This window comes from Hyperolius riggenbachi, chromosome 9, assembly GCF_040937935.1.
Source record: "Hyperolius riggenbachi isolate aHypRig1 chromosome 9, aHypRig1.pri, whole genome shotgun sequence".
In the NCBI taxonomy this organism is placed as follows: domain Eukaryota; kingdom Metazoa; phylum Chordata; class Amphibia; order Anura; family Hyperoliidae; genus Hyperolius; species Hyperolius riggenbachi.
In genome coordinates, this window is record NC_090654.1 from 231761175 (window position 1) to 231777792 (window position 16618).

Below are 16618 nucleotides of genomic sequence, written 5' to 3' on the forward strand. Positions count from 1 at the left end.
CATAAAATTCTCTGCAATCCTGACTGCGATCTGATCTGATCTGATCCAGGTGAGTGGTTTGAACTGCATCAGGCAGGCATGCAGCAAAGTCATGTAACCCTTTGCACACTTGCATGCAAATGGGTATGCAAATGCTTTCATCCAAGAATCACTGCAGTCCCACCAAAACGCATCACTCAGTTACCGTAATATGCATTTCTGTAGCAACACTTGCATTACCCGAGCAGCATGGGTCGCGCTATTAGCGCAACGTGTGGTAGACTGCTTGCATTACTGCAGTTAATATTGCCATGTGCTTTCTCCACACAGCAATATTACTGCTGGTCAGTGCATCAGAACCCATGTCACCATGAGCATGCTACGCCTGGAGACTTTGCATTTCTGCCCTACTTGCTTTTGTGTATATGTGTCCATCACCATAGCAATTTCCTGTGAATCAGAGAAGCATCACTAAACCGGCCCTGACATTCTGTTATATATCCTAAATCTCATCTGCGCACTCACCATAGGAGTGATGTGACAGCCGGCGTCCATTTCTATCTCCCCCTTCACTGTGTGTACGTAAAGAATTGTGACTGTAATCTTTCATGGCTCAGGTGATTACCTGTGGTCATGTGCACAGCATGCAAGGGGCTGACTACAGGGTGTAAATCCCTAGTTACCAGTCTTATGAGTATTCACATTTGATTGGTGTCACTGTCAGCCCTGTCCAAGCAGAGACAATCTATGGTGCCTAGACATGCAGAAGAATAATGCAGAGTATGCCTGTGTATACAGAACATTTCAGGGCAGGCCTGTGGGGGACAGACATTGCAGTACAGACTTGCTCATAGCAGGCTGGTAGTTCTTTGAATATGTTATTATTAAGCAGATTGTGCGCACTAAAATTGCAGACTATTGACCACTGAAACAGTACTTGGTCATTCTTGTGTAAAGCTAAAGTCACAAAAACCCCAAAAATCAGGTTACAAGATGTTACTAAATGGTAACAGATTTCCACAATTGGCTGTTCCATCTGTATATGATGATCTGAAAATGTCTTGCATTTTTTTTGGGGGGAGGGGCGATTCAGGATAATGGGCAGATAGGAATGATTGGGCCCCTCATATGGGCCTTTAAAGTGGAATGCCATGAACAGTGTGTTTGCACAGGAAAATTAAGGATTGATTTGGGTGACCACCAATGGAATTGTACTCAATCTGTCACCCACAGGGAATTGGAACTCGATTACTAGGGTGCAAGCTTTACATAGACACGCCACTCTGCTGCTGATAGACAACATATACAGGTGGGGGAGGGGGGGGGGTGATGGCACGATGGTGTGGCTTCCAGTGGGCAGGGTAAAGGTGTGTACACATGCTTGATGAAACTCGTCTGAGGCTGCCTATATTGGCAAGAATCTAGTATTTGTACAGCAGCCTCTGACACCTGGACCAGTAATCACTCTGGCTGATCGACTTGGCCGAGGACTGGCCGAAAGCATTATGCTCCCCTCTAACACCGCCCGCTGCTTGTTGCAACTTGTGTGCCACTCTTACGGCCTTCTTGCCCTGGGCATAGCAGCTGAACAAATCGCTGGCCTACAGGCTAGTGGTGTGCCTGCACAGCCTTTGCCCTGAAATCCCTCCCGAGAGAGTCCTTCCAGGCAACATGCCTGAAACATATGTATGAGGCTTAAGGAGGGTCACTGTTATTTAAAGATCTTGCATGCTGCATCTTTAAACAACATTTGAAGGCTTTAGTCGTAGTGAAAATCCAAGAAGCGGATAACTTCTAAACTAGCAGATTCTAATATTGTTCACCTTGGTGAACAATAGACTCCGCCTAGAAGCACTTTCTTGCTGTAAAAATTCAACCCGGAAGGTCAATTTAACACAAATCTTTGGACTTATCAATTATCCTTTCTTGGCCGCCACAGATATTAACTCGTCAACTCAAATTGGATTTTTTTATGCATCCAGTTTGAGCACTGGTCTTGCTAACAGGAGGTACTGGTGCATCCTGTCAATCAGCGGTGTGTGCGCACATTCCGGCTGCTTGTTCAAGGCAGAATTTTCCTGTTGGTGATTGGTGAAGGGGAATGAGTGTTCCCTGAGCCACTCAAAATGCCTGGAATGAATGAGCATGACCCCAATCAAGAGCCATGTTCATTCATAAGGAAAGTAAAGCGGAAAGTAAAAAAAAAAAGAAGATTGAACACTTCCTGGTAACCCAGGATAGTTTGTAGTTCTACTGGCCGAAAAGTAAAATTAAACTAAGAAAAAAAATACAATAAATACGTTTAATAGCTATTAATACCTTATTAACCCACTATATATCTATAGTCGCATTGTTTATTTTGAAATTATAGGGGATGGAATTGGAGAAATTGTGTATTTTGCTTTTTTTATTTTTTGCCCTTGAATTTCCATATTAAATACATAGAAAATAAAGTCATTACTGAAAACAAGTATCACCCCCAAAAAGCCTAATTTGTGGCGAATAAACAAGATATAGATCATTTAGGTGTGATAAATAGTGATAAAGTTATGGCCAAATGAATGGGAGGAGTGCTGACGGGGAAAAATGGCTCTTGGCAGTAAGGATAAAATAGCCTTTGGGGTTAAGAGGATTCCAGCCAGCAGCAGTGTGCTTGTGGAGGATCTGAGAAGCCTGTGGAGTATTCAGAAACTCCTCACTACTTGGGTAAGTATGTAACTTTAAAATGTTTTCTCCACACAAATTTGCTTTAATGCGTGGACTTTTTTTGTTCCGCCTAAATACAAACATAAAAACATATTGGTAAGTTAATTGGCTCTACCCAAAATTGCATTAGATTGTGGCTTGGACTTTGGGCTAGGACTTTTGGATCAAAATGTGAGCTTCTCTGAGGGACAGTTGGTGACAAGATTGAGGCCTCTTGCACACTACATGCGATTCAGATGTTTTTTTTTATTTTTATTAAATATGCAGTGTTCTTCCCAGGCTCCTGTAGCCAGGTGCACCACCCGGCTAGTTTTGGTGAGCACCTGGCTTTCATCGACTCACCTCCTTCTCTGTAAGCAGAGGTGTGCAGAGAAGCACCGGCCCTGCATTTCCCTCATCTCGCCCCACCCGGCTACTTATTCATGCCACCCGGCAGAAAAAAAAATTCTGGGGAGAACACTGATATTATCCAATTTTTGATTCTGATTAAAAAACATGCTGCTACATTGTTTAATCGGAATAAAAATTGGATCGTATAAAAAAAAAATCAGAATCACATGTAGTGTGCAAAAGGCCTCACTGTGAATAGTAATCTGAATCAAGGCTATATGGCTAAAAGCACTGTGTAAGAGGTCTTTGCTTTATAAATAACATAATGGTGTATCCAGGGCTGTGGAGTCGGTACAGAATCATCCAACTCCTTTGTTTATGAAGCCTCCAACTCCATGTACTTAAAATTGCTCCAACTCCTTAGTCTAAGGGCCTGTATCCACTAGCCGCCACGCATCCTTCGAGACGCACAGCGGCACTTCTTGTTGTGGTAGTACGCAGCCACTCGTGCCAATAAATGCTGCAATGTCGTCCAAATCGCTATGCAAGTGATTCGGACGGCTGCCGCATTATCCCCTATGGCAGACTTTCCCCTCGCAATTTGCCTGCGGGGACTCTCTGGATTTGGCCCGATTTCCGCACTAGTGGAAACGGGCCCTAATACTTACCAGGGCTGTGGAGTTGGTACAAAAATAATCCAACTCTGACTCCTCAGTTTATGAAACCACCGACGCCAACTCTGGCTTCAGGTACCCAAATATTCACCAATTCCACAGCCCTGAATATATTGCACATCTTAGTAGTAGAAGTACAGTAGTGTACCATGTAAACCATCAGTTAAAGCAGGCAATATTGAATTAGGACGATACCATTTATTGGTTATTTAATGGTATGAGCCGGATTCAAAAATTCATCCTAGCCCACTTGTAACTGTGGCTTTGTTAGTTATAGCAACATTGCTCGTTGCCCGAGTTAAATCTGGGAAGTTAGGTGCTTATGACTGAACATTTAAGTATACACTTTTTCTTTTTTTGTACATCTGTGATGAATTTCTCAGTACAGTACTTGTAGCTGGGTTCCCATTGTGCCTGGCACCACCAAATGATCTTTTCATGTTCCCTCCAGATCCCAGCATCCTGAGAGGGACTAAAACTAATCTTACTAAGGTCTTTTTGCTTTATATTTTCTTCTCTGTGTGCTTGTATAGATTTTCGAGCAACATCCGTTTTTCATCTCAAAACAATAGCCAGTACCTGTCAAGTAACACACTATCTAGTTATTGGTAAAAAAAAAATCTATTCAATTTCCTTCACAAGAACAGCTGATAAGAACATCTATACACTACAGTAGTTTATAAATAATATGGCCCAAAGAGTTGAAATAGTCTTAACAAAAAACAAACACTGGATTATGAGCATTTTCACCTTCATCTGTGAAATGGCAAACCCAACTAAAATGATTGCCACTTCTTCTTATGTCAAGTGGTCTATCGGCTCATGGCTTAATGTACTTAACCTCCCTGGCAGTATGAATACTTCCAGATTTTAGTGTCTAAAAGCTGTGCAATTTTTTCACAAGCTTTTAGACCCTAAAAATCATACTGCTAGATCTACAGCAGCCCTGCACATTACACACCTCCCATTGATCCAGCTCGGGGTTACCGCTCTGAGCTGCAGATTTCTGGCCCGAGCCTGACTCGGATTTACCGCTAAAAAGGTAACTGTGTGAATATACTTAAAGTGACACTGAAGGATAAATAAACTTTATAATGAATTGTATGTGTAGTAAGGTTAATTAATAGAACATTAGTATCAAAGAAAAGAATCTCATATTTTTATTTTCACTTTATATAGCTTTATTTATAACAATGTATCAATCTGTCATATTTGCAGTCTAGAAACTGCATTCTGAAGTTTATGCTGTAAAACAGAGCAGAGCTAATGACCCATTGAATTTTCCTGCAGTAAAAATGTATCTTAATGAGGAACTGCATTGCAAATAACGTAATGGAAAAAGTCCTTAGTTTTTACAGTAATTGTTTATAAATGATTTAGTCAGTGTTTGCCTATTGTAAAATCTTTCCTCTCGCTGATTTACTTTCTGACATTTATCACATGGCGACATCTTTACTGCTGGCAGTTGGTGACTGTGGAAGGAGATGCTTCTTTTCTGGCATTTGGAAACAGCTGTTATTTCCCACAGTGCAACAAGGCTTCTACGGTGTGATGTCAGTACCATGGTCCTGACATCACACTGTGGGAGGGGTTTCACCACAATATGAGCCATACAGAGCCCCCTGATGATCGGTTGAACTACTTAAAGAGAATCTGTACTCTAATATTCTTACACTAAAAAGCATACCATTCTATTCCTTATTTTCTCCTGTGCCCCTCTGTGCTGTTTCTGCCACTCTCTGCTGCAATCCTGGCTTGTAATTAACAGTTTTAGGCAATGTTTACAAACAAACTAACCAGCTTCTAATAGGCTCAGCTATAGTGTGTGAGTATGCAGGGGGCCTGCAGAGGGTGTGTATCGCTTCTACCAATCACAAGCAGCCCTGCACATTCCACACAATCAAAGCCTTAGCCCGACAAACAGGACAGAGGAAAGATACATTGATTTATTACAGAGACAGTGTAATTAGGAAGAGCTGCAGTAAGCCCCAGAACATTAGAACAGGCATAGGAACTCATAGGATAGAAGAACTAAGGCTGAAAAAATTGTTACAGAGTCTCTTTAAGGACCAAGCTGATTGAAATCCATGCCTTGTTTTGGGGGTTACCTGGCTGGCAGTGCATAGATTTCAATCAGCTGCCGCTGCGCGCATCCGCCGTTTCCATCACTCCCGCCGATCTCGCCGCTTAATTCCGACGTCTCTCGCTGCAGCTCACTTTTTCTGCCTGTCTCTGACGGCAGAACCTTGTGAGCCGGTCAGGAGCCGATTTCATTGGCTCCTGGCCCTGTCTTTCAATGTAAGAATCTTCCATTGGCTTACAGTGAAAGACAGGGTCAGGAGCCAATAAAAGCGGCCCCTGACAGGCTCACAGGAACTCTGCCATCATAGAGACAGCAGAGTGGGTGGCCCAGGATCCCGACGTGCGGCTGTGATGGCGATTGAGGCAGGTATGTGCGGCGATTCGTCGTTATCCGTCGGGATTCCGCCGTTTCTGTACCAGTGGTCTCTGGTCCTTAAGAGGGCAGAGACCACTGATACTTAAGTGGTTAAGAAAAGGTAAGGATTTCTCATGGAAAAGGGTGTATCAGCTACTGATTGGGATGAAGTTCAATCTTTGGTTAAAGTTCCTCTTTCAGCTGTCTCTCTCTCTGTTTCTTGGCTGTTTAAGCCATTTATAAAACAGGACTGAGATTACCAAATTGGTCATATAGCTCAGAGAAGCTCTTTTGCAACTTAACATGACTTGTTTCTTTACTAATGTTCTACTTGTTATCTGCACAGCATATACAATTCATTATCTCATAAGTTTATTTTTGCTTCAAATTAAAATAGTCCTTCATTTACATAAAGTGGTAAGATTGTATCGTTTATGTGCACCTTTAGATTGCCAGCCTATTGGGACAGACTCCTTTCTACCCCTCCTGTAAGAGATTTTTGTGATAATCTCAGATATTGAATTACTACCCTTTCTAACGTATTGCATGACATTTGTTAATAGGTTATATAAATAAAGGATAAAATAGTAATATTGTGTATTAAAATGATGATTTGCTATTTGGATTTGTGCTTGAATTTTATATGTATGTTTACGCAGTGGTATGGTTACTGCTTTGTACATTTGCTACATGACAGGTGCTTCAGCAAGGAGGTTAGTTAGAAATGGTGATGAACAGAAAAATTATACATTAATAATGATGAAATTGGTCCCCTAAGAGTAGAAATGTATTAAATGAAAGCCTGCGGCTGCCTGTTAATTAACTAGCCATCAGCTGACTGTGCAGCAATTGATAGGATTCTTTTTCTTCCTGGGTCAGTGAAGATGAGCAATATTAGTAGAATTTTCTGGTAATCGATACTAATAAAAAGTAGGTTATTTAGTATTTATTTAGTGCTGACTTCTCCTGCATCGTATATTAGAGTCAATTTACAAAAATTCTTATAAATTACTTATTTTTCTCCTAATACATTTACAAGCAAAATAATCACTCAAAGTAAGTTGTTCCTGATTAACTTCATTTCAGTATTACTTTTCTTATCTAAATTATATATTTTTTTGCTCTTTGGGAGCTTAAAAATGTAACATATATTATGTGAAAAAAGTTAAACAGGTGAAAAAGCTTTGTGAATCATGCACAATATTGCCTCATCACTTAACTGTCCCTCAGATGGGCTCACAATCGAATACCTACCATAGTCCTATGTCTATATATATGTCGTATATGTATTGTAGTCTACGGCCAATTTTATGGGGAAGCCAGTTCAGTTATCTGTATGTTTTTGGAATGTGGGAGGAAACCGGAGTGTCAGAGGAAACCCACACATACAAGGGAGAACATACAAACTCCTTGCAGATAGTGCCCTGCCTGGGATTCAAACTGTGGACCCAGCACTGCAAGGCGAGAGTGCTAACCACCAAGCCACCGTGCTGCCCACTGCGTTACTGTGTTGATAGAGATCACATAACACCTATGGATATATGCTGCGCTGTGTCTGCACCAATGCACAAGTGTGCTTTCAAATGTAAATAAGACTATTTTAACACTACCCCATGGTCCTTACCATTTGGCACCTCGACCTGGTGTCCTCTGGCTACAGTTTGCCAATAGTTCAGCAGCCTGTCTTGATCCCCATCTTCCATGGGCTCCGCTTCTTCCTCCACACTTCCATTACTGTTATAAGCGGAGTCTGATCCTGGTTCGTCAGTCATGTTGTCCAGATCATCTAAAGTGATCATTCCAGTGGAAGCAGGTTCCTGGACCCCTCCACTCATCCTGCATCCTTCACGCTGCATGGTGCTCTGCAGGTAGATAGAATATCTTGGTTAGCTGCTGATCTACACCTAGGACCAAGCACTGACCTCCAGTCTACAACCTTTCTCTTCTGAGACTTAGGACATTCTATCTAAACTTATACAGAACGTGCACAGCTGTGCTCACAGGTGTAAGCCGTTAATATATTTTCAGAGAAGATAGCCAAGGTGCTTCAAAGTTTGGTTCCAAACTCCACTATTATGCCTGAAGCTGTTTAGCTTACCCAGAATGCAGCACTGCAGAGCAGCTGAACCAGTAGCGAACAGGGGAAAGTTTTGTGCAGTTTGGTCAATAAGCGTCCTGAAGCTACTCTGGCCACTAGCTTGCTACAGCTCCAGTCTTTAGCCCTGACACTGGAAGTGAATCAGACTTCCACAGCCTTGCGTGTTGCTGTTCCTCTTCTGTATCTGTAGCTGCTTTTAAAAGCTGAGCTTAGAGAAGGCGGGCAGGAAGCCCTTAAGGGAGGAGAGAGACACATACACACATTCACACACATACACACATGCTCTGTCAGGTGGGGGGAGGAGTAGGCTGTCAACTGCACTTTTAACTCCTCTTGTGCTAGTCCACTCAAGGTTTATCTGTCCTGGCACGGTCTGTTTTTCATAATCAGTTAGTTTTTTCTAATTTATGAGGACTTTAGGTTTGAAACCCTTAATGCACAATTTAACAATGTCCTGTCACCTGATATCTCTGCTACCCCACCCTGTATTCTTTCCATATGTCATCTTCTTCGGTTACATGTATGTTTTCTGCTTATTGCCTCTCCAATCGTGTCACTGCTACAGTCTTAAGGTCCATATCCACTGCAAGATTTCATCTGTTAAAATGACACAGGAACGGTCACTCCAACTGACCTCGTGCAACTGTCTTTCAAAGGAAAATCGCTAAACGAGGATTACAGACGGCCGATGTGTGACGATGCTCGTGCATTTTGAAAGACCGTCATGATGGTTCACATCTGATCAAATCCTTCCACACCTGTGTGTGTGGATCTTTAAGGCTAGGTGCACACATTGCAGAAACGCTAGCGTCGCGGAAAACACTGCGCTTTTGCCGCTAATGGAAGTTATGGGCCGTGGGGTAATCTTCAAAAACGCAACAAAATCGCGCACAATGAAAATCAATGGTATGTGCTTCACATGCGTTTTTTATACGTTTTCCTACGTGTTTTTGGGGAAAATTTCCGCTTTCTGTGGTCTTCCTAGTGATTTGCGTAAAAGAAAAAAGCATGAAAAACATGTGTGCGTTTTGTATATGCGAACTGCAAAAACATTAAAATGCACGCAAAACGCTTGTAAAACGCATCTGTGGTAAAAAAAAAGCGAACGGCAAAAACGCACAAAAACTGCATGCACACAACATAAAGTGAAACGCAGTCTTTCATGCTATGTTATGTTTGCACCAAGCCTTAACTAACTTTTTTTTTTTTTTTTTTTTGCTGAAGTCTATGGAAGTTCTCCCTGCATCCTTCTTCATCTAATTATCCAATCGTCAGTAATCTTCTTGCGGTCTGTTACTGTTGCCCACATCCCATCGCTAGAGATCTTTAGTATAAAGATTGTGGAAACTTTGTTTATCGGCAGTTTTCAGTCTTGCGGTGGATACTTTGGCTTTAAAGCAGACCTGAACTCAGAACTTCCTCTCTGCTCTAAAATATAAGCAACAGCATAATAAGCTTTAAATAAAAACATTGTTTGTAGCTGATACAAATCCTGCATAAATCTGCTGTGTCTACTTCCTGCTTTCATTGAAGCAGACATATTGTTAACCTCCTGTGCTTTCAAATGAGCTTCTCTGCCATGGCAGTCAGCTGAAACAGGGGAGAGATCAAATTACAACTTGTGAATAGACAAAGATGAGGGGCTGAGTTTTACAGTCTAAACTCTCTAAATACATACAGGGTGCATTTCTCAGTTTAAACTCTGTCCCGTGCAAGAGGTCAGGTCCACTTTAATACCCTGGGGTGGCGCAGCAAGACTTGCAAAATTTTGACATGTAAATAAGATGATCATTTCTGAATCTGATCAGTGGTTTATTAGATAATAATCAGATGCCCGCACAGCTGATGTTGGGAAGCAATCGCATGTGGAAAAAGAAGAATAGTTTGCCTGATTGGGTTTTACGTGATGATTTATGATTTTCTGAGAAAAGCCAGCTCTAGAGACATCCCTGACTCCTTCCTGATCTGTGTCACTGAACATGCAGGCTTGACTGAGTAGAGGGTGTGCGTTTCCTTAGCCAAGTTATCCTGCAGTGCCTGGAGTGCTGCTGCGTCATGCCTGCCTGTCTGACTGCATTATAATGTCTGCATGCGGGAGTAGCAAGAGATAAAACACAACTGCGTATACACACAGCAATCTTCTTCCTTTTTTTTATTTATATAGAGGTGACATCTACTGCAGCACTTTTACAAAGTAGTCTTGTGACCAGTAGCATAGCTAAGGAGGAACACTTTAATGATTACCACAGTTCAAAGCACATATAAAGGTGAAAAGTACTAAAATAACCCCAATGAAGAGCTAATACAGTGGCTGAAGGAGGGCTCCTCTGGTCCATGGGCCCCGGTGCGATCGCAACCTCTGCACTCCCTATTGCTACGCCACTGATTGTGACTAATTGTGCCTCAGAGGGGTTCACAATTTGATCCCTACCATAGTCCTATGTCCATCTAGAAGAAGGGAAGAGAGGAGGTGCGATGGCGCCAGGAGTGACACAGCAGCTTGCATGGGTGGGGTAAGGAGGAAAAACATGGACTTAGCTGCTGATTGTCATTTAAAAATGTGGCATGCCAAACCACTATGCAACCTTGGTACACCTCGAGGGACTCCTGTACACATACTATATTTATGTGCAAGATGGCACTGACCAGACTTCTCAGCTGAGTACTTTCAAACATGTGGACGAGACTATTGCAAGTTTTTGGGGGAAGCCAATTAACTTATCTGCAGGTTTGTAGTGTGTGGTAGGAAACCCATGCAGACACGGGGAGAACATACAGACGCTATACTTAAATGTTCAAAACTAGGCTCGCTGCAAGGTGAGCAAGCTTTCCACTCTGCCACTGTGCCATGTCTTAAAGTTAATGGGAACCCCCCCCCCCCCCAAGAAAAAAAAACAACCAACCAGATACGTACCCAAGGAGAGGGAAGGATCTGGGTCCTATAGAGCCTTCCCGGTTCTCTCTCGGTCCCCGCGTGCCAGTGCTGGTTCCCCGGTAACAGTATTTGACCAGTTGGTCAAATACTGCTCTCTCTGCCGCCGAAGGAGTCTTCGGGAGCCCGAGTGTTCCCGAAGACGGGTCGCTCCATACTGCACAAGCATGTGCGCAGTACAGTGCCACCCGTCTTCAGGAGCACTCAGGCTCCCGAACACTTCCGAAGCATCCCGCGGCAGAGGACTCAAATGGGGGAGCCATCGCTTAATGGAGGGGACCTTGAGAGGAACGGGAAGGCTATAGGACCCAGAGCCTTCCCTCTCCTTGGGTAAGTATTTTTTTTGGGTTTTTTTATGATTCCCGTTAGCGTTAAACTATTATACCTTGTTTGCAAAGAATCTTAAGTATTTGTTAAATTATTTTATAAGTAACAATCTGGCTCAGTGTGATTTAAAAATGTCTAGCTTTCCCGTTTGGTAAAATGATTGCATTAGATCAAATTTTATCAAAATTACCAGATTTTGTTTTAATTTTCTTCTCCAACCCAGGCGCAGGACACCATTGCCTTTCAATTCATCTGTCATTCCCTCATTAACAATTATGTTAAATCCATCTCTTTCTACCGGCAGTTTTCCTTCCAAATATAAACACGCTTTTATAAAAGGGAGTGCTGATAAATTGCAGATTTTTTTCCCAGAAAGAAGAGCGGCAGAGTAATGAAATACTATTTTTTTTTTCCAAGAGAACCACCCCCCAAGACTGATGCACTTGACACAGCGCATTTGCAGCTTTTCTAGACCATTCAAATTAAATACCTTCGGTTGCACCTCAAACCAGCTCTCAACAGCATTGATATTAGAAATGACCTTAAAACCCTGTTTGGCAGCCACAGCATTGGATGTGTGCACAGGTACATTGTCCTGAAAAAAAAAAAAAAAAAAAAGCATCCCTTTGGTCAGCTTTTCACAGTGTTTCGTTTTAATTGCCTCCTTCAACTTGTCCAGGAAGCAAGCCTTATACTGTACTGTGATGCTAGAGCCCTGAGGAAGATATTACACCAATAGTATACTGTCTTTGTCCCAGAAAACAGATTGACTTTCTCTGAGTGTGGAATGGGGACCCACTGGGGTGTGCCATTCCTTTGTTTCAGTATCATAGATGTGAAGCCTGGTTACATTCTGTCACTAACCTAGCCAAAAAGTCCTATGCAGCTTCAAAATGGACCAAAATGGATGCTTCAACTCGTTCCTTCTTCGTTCCTTCTTCTGGTTCATACATTTTGGCAACCACTTCACTGAAAGTTTACTTTTGTCTAGGATAGAGGTGATAAACTCTGCAGGTTCCAGTGAGATGTCCAGTATCTGTTCTTTTTGTGGATATTCGCCGGTCCTCAATAGTCACTTCATGGACAGTAAAAATCTTAAAGAGACTCCGTAACAAAAATTGCATCCTGTTTTTTATCATCCTACAAGTTCAAAAAGCTATTCTAATGTGTTCTGGCTTACTGCAGCACTTTATACTATCACTGTCTCTGTAATAAATCAATGTATCTTTCCCCTGTCAGACTTGTCGGCCTGTGTCTGGAAGGCTGCCAAGTTCTTCAGTGTTGTGGTTCTGCTATGAACTCCCCCTTCCAGGCCCCTCTATGCACACTGCCTGTGTGTTATTTAGGATTAGAGCAGCTTCTCTCTTCTCTCTTATCTTTTACAAGCTGGATAAATCGTCCTCTGAGCTGGCTGGGCTTTCACATACTGAAGAATTACAGACAAGGGCAAAGCTGTTTGCAGGAAGAAAAGAGCAGCCTGAAACTTTAGTGCATGAGAGATGCAGGGGGAAAGAAACACACAAATGATCTCTTGATATTCAAAAGGAAGGGTGTATACAGCCTGCTTGTGTATGGATGTATTTTCTATGTGTGGACATACTGTACATCAACCTACTTCCTGTTTTGGTGGCCATTTTGTTTGTTTATAAACAAACTTTTTAAAACTGTTTTTAACCACTTTTAACGCGGCGAGGAGCGGGAAAATTGTGTCAGAGGGTAATAGATGTCCCCTAACGCACTGGTATGTTTACTTTTGTGCAATTTTAACAATGCAGATTCTCTTTAAAGTGGATCCGAGGTGAACTTTTACACATTGCATAATTGTGTTCCTTTCCTATTGTTTATTCCTCAAGCCAAATACGTTTTTGTTTTTGTTTTAATACTCTAAAGCTGGCCATACACTGGCCCGATTTGCGCCCGTTTCGACAGCAGATTCGATCACTGGGATCGAATCTGCTGCCAATCGTTCACGCTACACGCCGAATTTCGATCCATTTCGTCCGATCCCATCGATCGCGCCGTGCGGAAAATAACCGTCGATCGCCCGCGGGTAAAGAGCGCATCGCTAGCGGCGTTCGAGTGCCCGACGACCGACGCAATAGAGCCTGCATACATTACCTGCTCCGCCGGCGCGACTCCAGTCTCCCGGTCACCGCTGCTCTGTCTGCGCTCTGGTCTCCAGGTCCAGCATGCCTCACTTCTTCTTGCCCGGCAGGAAGTTTAAACAGTAGAGCGCCCTCTACTGTTTAAACTTCCTGCCGGGCTAGAAGAAATGAGGCATGCCGGACCTGGAGACCAGAGCGCAGACAGAGCAGCGGTGACCGGGAGACTGGAGTCGCGCCGGCGGAGCAGGTAATGTATGCGGGCGGGGGCAGCAGCACCACCACAACAGATTGTGAACGGTTTCAGGCTGAAATCGGTTCACAATCTGTTTGCTGTAAAGGTGGCCATACGATCCCTCTCTGATCAGATTCGATCAGATAGGGATCTGTCTGTTGGTCGAATCTGATGGCAAATCGACCAGTGTATGGCCACCTTAATTCCCTATAAACTAAAAAAGCCACGCCCACAGGGTTTCAGAGAGCCTTGACAGTAGCAAGGGCTCATGGGAGCTCAGTCTGGGCAGGAGGAGGGGGAGGTGTTACTAGCCATTGATTTCAGAGGCAGAGGGGAGGAGGAGAGGGGATTAGGCTGATGGCTCAAGATACAGATAAGCCTGCCTCTGTGTAATGTTTACAAACATGGCTGCTGTCATTGTATCTCAGGAATAAATAATCATATTCTATTAAAACTGTTTACAACTAGCTTTGCTGTGTAAACCATCTAAACTTTAGATAAGATATATAGACAAGTTACTTGTTTTAGTTAGTTTTTCATCTCGGATCCACCATAAATTGTATGGTGTGTAGGTGCTCCCACATAATGAAGTGACAGACTAAGTTCCAATAATTTTTAAAAGTCCTCCTTCACACAGAACGACTTAGATTTGATCCACTATTAACATGTGAAGTAATCGCTCACCAGATCTCAAGGCTGATCAATAACAGACCAGCAATCAGCACTTAAAGAGAACCTGTACTGAGTAAAATTATTTAAAATAAACACATGAGGTAACTTCAAATAAGCATTACACAGTTACCTTGCCATCAGTTCCTCTCGGAAGCTCACCATTTTCTTCTGACAATGATCCCTTCCAGTTCTGACAACATTTTGTCAGAACTGAAATATATCAGTTGCTGTCAGTTATATATCAGTTGCTGTCAGTTACAGCTGAGAAGAGAACTGATGTGTCCATGTTTCCCTATGGCTCAAGTGGGCGGTGTTACAGTTTAACTGTGTGCTGAGCAGAAAGCTGTTATGGGGTAATGGCCATTTTCAAAATGGAGGACGGAGAATTCCATTGATCACAGTGAACAAACAGGACACAGGAGAGGAGAAAGAGATTGAGGAGTAGATTACATGGGAGGGAAATATGACTTGTGTATGCTTATTTTGACTTTTAATTTTCAGTACAGGTTTTCTTTAAAGCATCCACCAATCTCCTCACGATTTCAACTCCTTGTCCTGACAGATCCTTGGAAAATCCAAAAAAGAATCGCTTATGGTGTAGTATTAGTGACTTCAGTCGTTACCTTTCCTTATAACACCGTGCATATGCACTGCTATTCATCACTTGTGATCCCAATTACAATGTAGTAGAAAGCAAAGGAGGAGGCACCGCTTCTTTAAAATCCCTTTATTCCGGTGGGAGAAATAGCAGGTACATAGCAGTGGGGGTATCAGATGCCTGACAGCTGTTTCGCTGGTTTAAACCAGCTTCTTCAGAGGCAGATTGTACAATCTGCCTCTGAAGAAGCTGGTTTAAACCAGCGAAACAGCTGTCAGGCATCTGATACCCCCACTGCTATGTACCTGCTATTTCTCCCACCGGAATAAAGGGATTTTAAAGAAGCGGTGCCTCCTCCTTTGCTTTCTACTACATTGGATTTCAACTGTTTTCTGGATGTGCACGCTCCGATTCCCATCTCCGGTGTGCCTGCCCTGCTGCATTTAGTGCCAGGTACTGTGTTTCTATTTCCATTCCGTGATCCCAATTACCAATATACAAATGAACTGCTCACCAGAACAGCTCACAGATCTCAGAAAAACATCCACCGATCTCCACACGACCTTAGCTTCTTGTCCTTACAGATCCAGATAAACTGGCTGATCGACCACAGACCAGCAATAGAGCATTCACATCAGATGTCTCTCCTCTGTCTTCTCCCAGGAAACCGTTCTCAATCACTATGCTCAAACACATCCTTACATAATGTAACTCTGTTTATTAGATATAAAAAAAGTTATAAAAGTGCACTCACATTCAATAAAATTAAATGCGCATGTAAAATCAAAGTTCCCGGGTGGCTACCAGTGTTCTGCACACTTCGTCCTCAGCTCGGCTTTACGCATTCTGTCGCTCAGGACTCATCAGGTAGCCCCTTATGAGTCCTGAGGGAGTGCATACACACCATACAATTGATTTAATTAACACAACTAAAAGTAAACAGTGAACTCGGCAATTAAGTGTAGCACCATCTTGTGGCCAGAAGTAAAAATGCACCCACAGACACTTTTATTTATCCAAATGCATAAATTTTTATACAATTTTAACCACCTACACCCCCTACCAAAGTTACCAAACACTTGTAAAAACAAAAAACATAAATAGTTACCTTATAGACTTTTTAATATGTATGTCATAAGGGTATATTACTATTTAATTTTGCTAATAAAAACTTTTAATTTGTGATGTAGTGTTCAAAATCACTAAACTGAAAGATTAAACCTTTATTTCCAGATAAAATATTGCCATACATTGTACTAGGGACACAATTTAAATGGTGTAATAACTGGGACAAATGGGCAAATAAAATGTGTGGGTTTTATCTACAGCAGCACGTTTTATTTTAAATAATATAATGGCTGAAAACTGAGAAATGATTTTTTGTAATTCTTATTACTCTCTTTAAAATGCAGCTAAACTAAAATAATTCTTAGCAAAAAAGAACCACCAAAGAAAGCCTAATTTGTGGCAAGAAAAAACAATGTATAGATAATTTTGGTGTCATTTTATTGGGAAATGAAATGGGAAA

General features: G+C 42.2%; 2 protein-coding genes across 2 annotated transcripts in view; one reads left to right on the plus strand and one right to left on the minus strand.

Annotated features, from left to right (window-relative positions):
- LOC137533023 (heme-binding protein 1-like) overlaps positions 1-8475 on the minus strand; it is a 56830-nt gene extending 48355 nt beyond the window's left edge. The window contains exons 1-2 of the mRNA XM_068254155.1: positions 8225-8475; positions 7751-7988 (exon numbers count right to left, since the gene is read on the minus strand). Of these exons, the coding sequence (XP_068110256.1) occupies positions 7751-7982 (232 nt within the window). The 5' untranslated portion in view covers positions 7983-7988; positions 8225-8475. The remainder of the gene's footprint in view (positions 1-7750; positions 7989-8224) is intronic.
- FANCM (FA complementation group M) overlaps positions 1-16618 on the plus strand; it is a 257273-nt gene that overhangs the window by 105593 nt on the left and 135062 nt on the right. The window lies entirely within an intron of this gene.